The 9,496-nt window shown below is 51.3% G+C and overlaps 1 protein-coding gene across 2 annotated transcripts in view; it reads right to left on the bottom strand.

Annotated features, from left to right (window-relative positions):
- Positions 1 to 769: 769 nt before the first annotated feature.
- LOC134406874 (C-Jun-amino-terminal kinase-interacting protein 4-like) overlaps positions 770 to 9,496 on the bottom strand; it is a 33,540-nt gene continuing 24,813 nt past the window's right edge. For both annotated transcript variants that reach the window (XM_063138503.1, XM_063138504.1), the window contains exons 19-27: positions 7,509 to 7,659; positions 7,031 to 7,111; positions 6,827 to 6,894; positions 6,599 to 6,747; positions 4,971 to 5,142; positions 3,831 to 3,941; positions 3,590 to 3,709; positions 2,027 to 2,143; positions 770 to 1,881 (exon numbers count right to left, since the gene is read on the bottom strand). In XM_063138503.1, the coding sequence (XP_062994573.1) occupies positions 1,781 to 1,881; positions 2,027 to 2,143; positions 3,590 to 3,709; positions 3,831 to 3,941; positions 4,971 to 5,142; positions 6,599 to 6,747; positions 6,827 to 6,894; positions 7,031 to 7,111; positions 7,509 to 7,659 (1,070 nt within the window). In that variant the 3' untranslated portion in view covers positions 770 to 1,780. The remainder of the gene's footprint in view (positions 1,882 to 2,026; positions 2,144 to 3,589; positions 3,710 to 3,830; positions 3,942 to 4,970; positions 5,143 to 6,598; positions 6,748 to 6,826; positions 6,895 to 7,030; positions 7,112 to 7,508; positions 7,660 to 9,496) is intronic.

The following is a 9,496-nucleotide window of genomic DNA, read 5'->3' as shown; positions in this document are numbered from 1 at the left end:
TAACGAACAGCATCAAAGTAGCCGTAACATTCAGTACGAGCACAATCAAGCCAACAGGAAAATAACTTTTATATTTCACTGTCTGCAATGGGATAGCAACTCTCCCACTGTACGCCACGGGACTTAACGAAGGGACCTTTTTAGTTGCTTAATTTTCCCTGGATGGTATCCTATTTGAACAAGCTGCTGGTGGCATAACATCAGAACACTCTGGAAACTCTACAACAGCTGCTAAAAATGCATTGCAAATTCCTGATTTGACACTGTCTACAAGGGGTATTTTTTTAAAAAAAACCACCTACCCTAAAAGACAGTGAGTAGGGTGACCATGTGGAAAGGAGGACAGAGCTCCTGTATCTTTCACAGTTGAATAGAAAAGTGAATTTCAGCAGCTGTCATTTGTATGCAGGCAGCACCTGGTGAAATTCCCTCCTCATCACAACAGTTAAAGCTGCGGGAGTTATACTAGAGTGACCAGATACAAAAGAGGGCAGGGCTCCTGCAGCTTTAACTGTTGTGATGAAGAGGGAATTTCACCAGGTGCGACATGCATACAAATGACACTGGCTGAAATTCCCTTTTCTATTCATCTGTTAAAAATACAGGAGCCCTGTCCTCCTTTCCATATGGTCACTCTAACTATGAGCTTTTCCTTCCATTTTGTGAGCCATTTATCTGCTTCCTTGGAGAAGGCACCCAGATCCAATTCATGTGCAAACAAGGGGATAACCAAATATAATAATAATAATAATAATAATAATAATAATAATAATAATAATAATAAAGCTTTATTAAGAAACCATCCCAAAGGAATAGATCCTGAGATGCTGCCAGAGAACTGTATCCCTGGTGAGACAGACGAACAACAACTAACAACCCTGAGAAACCAACAGTGCGGAGGGTGTCTTGGGCCCTCGCATCATTCCAGAGCGCCAGGCAGGATCTGGTTCACTCCATAGCACCAGCGGGAATCGACCAATTCCTTTCCAGCTTCTAGGGCCAGGGCAGGGCAATGGGACAAGAGGGCTCCCCCTTGAGGGCCCTCTGAGCAGTGCTGCAATTTTCATCCACAGGCTTCAGCAGCGCTGTGCCTGCAGTTCCAGAGTAATCCAGGTCTTTGCCCCCCCCCCCCCCCAACCACCACATCCCAGCCTCTGGAATCAAAAAGTGCACCAGAGAATCACACTCAAAAGCGGGAGCCCGAAAGGCAGGCGAGGGTCATAGCGCCAACGCACTTGAATGCTGCTCCCCTTGCAGATACGCCTCTTGCGCTCCTGCCTTCCTGGACCCCCGTCCTCCATTCCCAATGGGTACAAAGCCCAGGCGCCCTGACGCTCAGCTCCCAGCCACCAGCCAGCCAGTAAGAGGTCAGCTGCCGCTGTGGTGCAACACAGGGAGGAGGGAGCCCACCTAAGAGGACTGGAAGGGGACACAGCCTGTTAAAGGAGCGGGACAGTTTATTGCACGGCGACCCACGGCTCCAGTTGGAAAGCAGTGGGGTTTTAAAAGGGGTGTGGGGGTGTCAGGGGAACCTCACTAAGCCTGTTCACAAAGCAGGTCCCGGCGTCTAGAGGGCTCCCCCCCCCCTCACCATTCCCATCAACAATGTAGAAGTCATTCCCCCAACCCCGCAGATCCCAGAGGGTTAACCAAGTGGGGGAAGAGGGCAGGAGACAGCGATGGGAAAGGAGCACCAACATCCGGCAACCGTGCCATTCCCACCCAGGTGGGAGCCGAGCTGCACCGCCCGAAAGCAGTGGTGATGCCCATCACCGGAGCCTCAGGCCTGCACCTGCCAAACAATGAGGTGGCTTCGCTCAGCTCGACGGAGGCGCGGGTTCGGGAGCAGCAGGTCGCCATAGCGCTCGTCCGTGTCATCTCCTGGGTACGGAGGAAAAAGAGTGGCCAAATGAGGTCAAGGAAGGCATTGAACCTGGGGCTAGTCTAACCAGGAGAGCTTCCTGTTCGTACAGGAAGCCCCTGTTCTGTTCCCAGGCTCCCCCAGTCTGTAAAGCAACATCCTTACCTATCCGGAGGTTAATATACCCCTCCCCGCCGCTCAGCACCAAGCTGCAAAGTTTGCTCAACTCCTCTTGGCTGCGCGATTCCTTGGGGTTCTCAGACGAGGACGGATTCACACATCCTAAAGTAAGCAAAGGGCAGTCAGGGCTTAAGTTTAGAAACATCAGCCGTTCCCGTGTTGGGGCTCTAGTTACTCCTGGGTTCCACAACTGTAGAATCTCACCCTTTAAGGCAGCTTTAAAGACTAGCCTTTTCCGGCAGGCCTATCCATATCAATGTTAAATCATGGATTTTTAAGATGTATTGATTCCTGCTCTAACGTTGTTCCCCGCCTCGATCCAAAGGGAGAGGCGGGTGAGAAATAAATTATTATTATTATTATTATCATCATCATCATTATCAAGGTTTTCCAGTCCTCTCCGGTCAGAGATAGGCTAGCAACAGTGATCCATTATCTGGTAATATCTCGTTGAAGACTACTGTGATGTGTTGCACATGGTGCTGCCCCTGAAGACTGTTTGAAAGGTCCAATGCATTCAAAATACAGTAGCTAGGATTTTAACTAGGATGGCCCACTGGGAGCAGGTCTCACCAGTTTTGAGAACATAAGAACATAAGAAGAGCCCTGCTGGATCAGACCAAGGGTCCATCTAGACCTGCACTCTGTTCACGCAGTGGCCAACCAGCCATCGGCCAGAGATGAACAAGCAGGACATGGTGCAAAAGCACCCTCCCACCCATGTTCCCCAGCAACTAGTGTATACAGGCTTACTCCCTCTGATACCGGAGGTTGCACTTAGCCATCAGGACTAGTAGCCATTGATAGCCTTCGCCTCCAGGAATTTATCCAACCCCCTTTTAAAGCCATCCAAATTGGTGGCCATCACTGCATCCTGTAGTAGTAAGTTCCACAATTTAACTATGCACTGTGTGAAGAAGTCTTTCCTCTTATTTGTCCTGGATCTCCCACCAATCAGCTTCATGGGACAGCCCCAATGGATTCTAGAGAGATCTACAGTGGTTCGCTTCGGTGCATGATTAAAGGTGTTGGCTTTCACCTTTCAATCCTTTTGTGGCTTGGGACTCAGGTGCCTTAAGAAACGCCTTCTTCCATAGCAAGTTGCCTGGACATTAACATCCCTGCCCTGTGTGCTTGGAACTGCCTCCCAGAATATTTGCGTGACGCCACCTCCCTCGCTCCATCCTTCAAGACCACTCTTTCCATGAAGGCTTTGTGCAAGTTTCCATGCCCAAACTGTAACTCAGCCCAACCCTATTCCAACTGGAACAACGGCATAATTATTTCCTGTCTACCGCTGCTTCCACTTTTCTCCCTTTCCCCCATCACCTCCCCTGGTTCAAGTTCTAGACCGCCTGGGGGCAAGGACCTGTCTTCTTTCACTCCGTAAAGCACCAGGCACTTCGATGGCTCCCGTATAAATAGCCAACAACAACCAACAACTTAGGGTTCTTGGCTCTTCCTTCTCCCTCCACGCCCCAAGCCACTAAGCGCCATCCCTCTTCCGAAGAATAAAGGTGTGGGCCTCCAGCTGCCCCTGCAGATTACCTGGGACTGAGATAAAGAAGCGGACGGCATCACGGTGCCCATGGTAGCTGATCTGTGCTTGCTCCATGGCACAAAAAGGAGCAGCGGAGGGGGTGGAAGACTCTGAGCTTCCGGCAAATTCTGTAGAGGAAGAGAGACAAGAGAGAAAACTCTGTAGAGAAAGAGAAATAAGAGAGAACTAGACCGCGGGAGGAAGTGTTACACGCTCTCTTCCAGCCACTGTTATCCATACGGGGCTCACCAGAGATGAAGGGCAGAGAAATGATGGTGCCGCCAGAGGTGCCGACCCACAGCCGTTTCCCGAAAGCGCCAAGTGCTGAGATGGTCAAGGCGAGGCTGAGGCTGCCAGGCCCTGGAAAGAGGGAGAGAAGGGAGGGGAAAGAGAGGGAGAGAGAGAGAGCCAAGGATGAGCGGCTGCGTTAGAGGCGTCCCAAACTAGAGCTGATGAAAGGTGCCAACGGTCAAGTTACCTATGGCCAGGAGGTCCAGGGCTTGGACAATGGCCCACAACAGGCGGTCTGGGAAACAGCCGGGTCAATTGCTCAGGCCACGATACTTCCCGCCCTCAAATTCATTCTAAATATTTAGATTGGGGTTTTTTTGAGAATTAGTCCAGCTGGTCCGATTTAGAAAGAAGATACTTTTTGTTTACATGCAATGACAAAATGGTCCTATTGGCATTGGCCAACTTCGCTCTTACAGTCCAAATGTACAGAGCAAAATTTCTGACCTTGCATGTATGATTTGCTTTGGCATTGTTATTATTATGCTTGTTGTAACCATTGGTTGAAACAATCAAGCTTTACTACTACTACTAGCGACATCCAGCCCTGAATATTCTCCCGCTAACCTGCTTCTTTATTCTTCTCTGCCCGGGCCTGCTTGCGGCCGACATCCTGACTTGCCCGTTTCCCATAATGCACAGGGACATCCTGACTTGCCCATTTCCCATAATGCGCAGGGACATCCTGACTTGCCCCTTTCCCATAATGCACAGGGACATCCTGACTTGCCCCTTTCCCATAATGCACAGGGACATCCTGACTTGCCCATTTCCCATAATGCACAGGGACATCCTGACTTGCCCATTTCCCATAACGCCCAGGGACATCCTGACTTGCCCCTCTTTCCCATAATGCACAGGGACATCCTGACTTGCCCCTCTTTCCCATAATGCACAGGGTGGCACATCCGTCCCAGCCCAGGCCTCAACACAAGACTCTTGTATTGTGCTTTTACATTGGGGGTTTAAGATCTCCTATCATATTTTATGCCGTACTGACGGTTTTAACTTTTGCAAGCCACCCAGGGACCTTCGGCTATTGGGGGGTATAGAAATGAAATGAAATAAACATGACTGCTCCATCTCCTTCCTGCTTACCCAGCATGCGGCTGACGTAGGGCCCCAGCTCCACCTCCTGCAGTGGCTGCCCGGTCTCGGCGTGGAGGAGGCGGAGAGTGGAATCCAGCCGAACCGAGACCCAGACGCCATTGCCGGCCCACACCATGTGCCGCACTTGGCTCTCGGGGTGTGAGGTCACTTCAAAGTACCGCTGGGAAAAAGGAACCGCAGTGTGAAACAGGCAGCTCCACACGCACACAGACACACACACGCCCTCAACACAGACACCACTTCATCTAGGTATTGGTGAATACAATTTCTCCACCTTGACCAACGTGGAACTGATAGCTGGCCGGCGGGGTGCAGAACCGCAGGCCCACGGCCCAAACCCAAGCCAAATCCAGCCCTCCAGAGTTCCCGAGATGATGTAAGAATATAAGAGCCCTGCTGGATCAGACCGAGGGTCCATCAAGTGCAGCGCTCTGTTCATACCGTGGCCAACCAGCCATCGGCCAGGGACCAACAAAACAGGACACGGTGCAACAGCACCCTCCCACCCAAGTTCCCCAGCAACTGGTGCACGCAGGCTTGCTGCTTCGGACCACACTCCCTTCCCTTGGCTCTGCCCCCTTTCCCCGACCACCGATCATTCGGTGGTCTCCAGCTTTTTGTGGGGTGGCTTCCTGGCTTTGGCGTAGTTCCTTCCCCATTCTAAAAGGTGGAAATGCCTCCCCCAAGGCTGAGTTACTGGCAGGAAGGAAGAGTTTTAAGCTACGCTTCGCTGATATTTTGGTCCCACCCACCCCTGAAATATGCCCTTCGCTGATACTGGATTTGGGGACCCCCTGGTTTAACTCTTGTAGGAACATAGGAAGCCGCTGTCCGACGAGTCAGCCCCTCAGCTCCTCTTGGGACATAGGAAGCTGCCCTATAATGAATCAAACCATTGGTCCATCGAGCTCAGTACTGTCGACACTGACTGGCAGCAACGGCTCTGCAGCATTTCAGGCAGGAGTTTTTCCTGCCCTACCTGGAGATGCTGGGGACCTTCAAGATGCAAAGCAGATGCTCTGCCACTGAGCCGTGGCCCTTCCCGCTGGTCCCTCTAGCTCAGTATTGCCTCCACTGACTGGCAGCTTCTCTCCAGGGTCTCATCCAGGGTTTCCCCCACCACCACCCTAGCCCTACCTGGAGATGCTGGAGTTTGAAACCTGGGACCTTCTACATGCAAAGTAAGATGCTCGACCACTGGAATCACTTTGGATCGTATCTCAATGTGAACTTACCAAGTGTGCATTTTCTGAACCTGAACACAAATCGGAACACACTGTGATGCTGAAAGCTGTGCTTTTCCGAACTTTGTGCAAAAAAAAAGCCCTTCCAAAGGGGTGCACCGCCCCCCCCACCCCCGCATCTCTGTGAGCCACATTATTGCAGAATTGACCTTTTTACACATCAGCAATTGTTTGTTGGGATCCCCTCATTTTATATGGATGGCCAGTATGAATTCATCCGATTAGTTCCCCCCAAAATCTTGTTATATCACTAATATCCTGACCAGATCCCAACAGATCCTGGACTATCTCAATCCATAACTTGTAAAGTTTAAATCTGCCCCATGAAACTTCGGAGGTCCCAGCTACCGCCACAAGTCCTGGGAGGCTCACCTGAACACGAGCAGTACGAGGATCCAGCACGTAGATCCGGTTTCCATACCCGCACCACAGCCGGTCAAGCACGGGGATGGCGCAACGGATAGAGCGTCGCGGCCTGCCCAGGTCCACCAGACGCAGGGAGCGCAAGTCCCAGTTCCGGACTGAGGGAAGATGGGCATTAAATGAGACAGAGGACTCAGATGGTGGGTGGCAGGGAGGAATGAAAAGAGCAGGGCTCACCTGTGTTTCGGTGGAATATGGCCAGAGATCCGTCCCCTAGTGCGGCTGCCACGTGGCCCTGGGTGTGGCTGAGACAGAAATGACAGGATGAGATGGGGGAAAGGCCCCCAAGGGCACCAGAATGGCAAGGCAATGTCTCCCGGAAGCTCGTGCAATGGGGCTCCCCAGCCTCCCAAGACAGTGACAACGGGTGGCAATACTCACACGATACAGTGGATGGCATCCTTCAGCTGCACTTTGCCCCGGCAACGTCGGCAGTCGTTCTCGGCAGAGTGGATATAAATGCTGCAAAAACACACACAAAGGGGGGCTTTTAAAAATGCGACTGCCTGAGCTCTCCTGCCCAGCCCTTACCCAGCCTCCCCATGCGCCAGCTGCTCTCATTGGCCACCAGCACTGGAGTCCCTGTGTTCATCTTTCCAAATAACACTGGGAAATGCCCTGTCTACCTGGTGTTACCCAACGGATTCTCAAATATGGCAGCTGGGGCAACACAGAAAGGTACCCCAAAAGAGGAAAGAAAAACGTCCTGGTGGGTGGAGTTGGGAGGGCAGAAAGGATGGCAGGAGAAGCTCAACAAACCCAATGGTTTGTGGGAAATGAGTTCAGGAATGGGAGTCGTCCATCAAAGCCTTCCTCCACCCTTGTCCCTTCCACATTAAACCCCAATGGCCTCAATTACCAGCCTTCCTGGGTTCCAAACCATACGGTGGGTTCCGTGCCAACTGCTTCAGACTCCAGGGCATCATCTTCACTGTCCGATCCGGGCGCCAGGGGGTCTTCAAGAATCTCTGGCTCCCTCTCTGGGCTCTCACTACCAGGCACCATCAGGCCTATGGTGGAGGAGGAGGAAGGGCAGCAACAGAGAAGACAAAACAACTTCTGTCAGTGAACTCAGCCACAAATTGACGTGCCACCAGGTCTTGACGTGCCACCAGGTCTCTCAACCGGCACCATTTTCTCCAGCTCAAGCATCTTTTGGCTAAAGCAGCCAGACCAGGGCTAGGCTGCAGGCACTTCTGAAATTGTCCTGGGCACCACCACAAAATGGTTGCTAGGGAAGGTGTGACAAAGGACTAGTAACCTGCCCAAAAACAAATGAGTACAAGGCAAAGGTGGGGCCAACACACTAATAACTCCCTTGAACCCAGGTTTCAGCACCAACAGAAACCTATTTCAAAGCAATCCCAACTGCTGATAGGAAAATGTGTTAAAGCGGGAGGGGTGGGTACCTTGGTGGTCCTGCAAGAAAAGTGTCTGCAGGTGTATTCGTGCCCGTGGGCACCACACTGCCTGCGTCCTAAGCTAGGCTACCCCTGAGCGAGACTGAGATGACCTTACAGAGTGACATACGAGTCCCTGTTCCGAAGGAGCTTACAGTCAAAAACAAAAGGGAAGTTGGGCAAAGGCTGTTTCGCCTATCAAAGCTTGGTGAATTTGGAATGAGGACTAAGAGGAATAAGTCCAAGGCCTTATGAAAAAAAGTGGGTTTTGAGGCAGGATTTGAAGGAAGAAAGGAAGGGGGTGGCACCACATCCATGTTCAAGGAGGGGGTTTCACATGTACAGAGCAAGAGGACAGGAGCAGGCGGAGGAAACATCGGGGCCTGCTCCAGTTGGACTCCCCTCCTTTGGGAGAAGGACAATCCCATCAGCCCTGTTGCCGGTCTACTTAATCTCTCTCTCTCTTTTCCCTCTTCCCTCCTGAACTCCTTTTCCTTGTGTGTCATGACTGTAAGCCTGAGGGCAGGGACTGTCTTTTTTGCTAACTGATTGTAAGCCGCTCCGAGGGCCTTTTTTTGGCTGAGGAGCGGGATATAAATTAGGGTGACCATATGAAAAGGAGGACAGGGCTCCTGTATCTTTAACAGTTGCATAGAAAAGGGAATTTCAGCAGGTGTCATTTGTAGATATGGAGAACCTGATGAAATTCTACCTTCATCACAACAGTTAAAGGTGCAGGAGCTATACTAGAGTGCCCAGATTTAAAAGAGGGCAGGGCACCTACAGCTTTAACTGTTGTGATGAAGAGGAAATTTCACCAGGTTCTCCATATATACAAACGACACCAGCTGAAATTCCTTTTTCTTTGCAACTGTTAAGGACACAGGAGCCCTGTCCTCCTTTTCATAGGGTCACCCTATATAAATATGATAAATAAATAATAAATAAATAATAATGTACTGGGAGTTCCACATGTAGCAGCGGAGTTGTTTACAGGAGTGGGAGCCCTTTGGTCCCCGGAGGGGGATGGAACCGGAGCAGCAGAGGTCCTGGGCCTCTGTCACCTGGCAGCAGCCACCCTTCCATCAGGGCTACAGCAGAGAGAGTGTGAGCAAAGGGAGGCAGCGCCAGCATCGGCTCTGCTGAGAAGCTGCCTCACAAGCAGCTATTCCATCAGGCCCTTCCATCAGCCCAACCGAGAGATCAGCACACTTTTGGCCCTTCATTTCCTTGAATCTTTCATAGAATCATAGAATAACAGAGTTAGAAGGGGCCTACAAGGCCATCGAGTCCAACCCCCTGCTCAATGCAGGAATCCACCCTAAAGCATCCCTGACAGATGGTTGTCCAGCTGCCTCTTGAAGGCCTCTAGTGTGGGAGAGCCCACAACCTCCCTAGGTAACTGATTCCACCGTCGCATTGCTCTAACAGTTAGAAGTTTTTCCTG

This window comes from Elgaria multicarinata, chromosome 11 (genome assembly GCF_023053635.1).
Source record: "Elgaria multicarinata webbii isolate HBS135686 ecotype San Diego chromosome 11, rElgMul1.1.pri, whole genome shotgun sequence".
In the NCBI taxonomy this organism is placed as follows: Eukaryota; Metazoa; Chordata; class Lepidosauria; order Squamata; family Anguidae; genus Elgaria; species Elgaria multicarinata.
The sequence above is the reverse complement of the archived record's forward strand: the minus strand, read 5'-3'. Positions and strand labels throughout refer to the sequence as shown.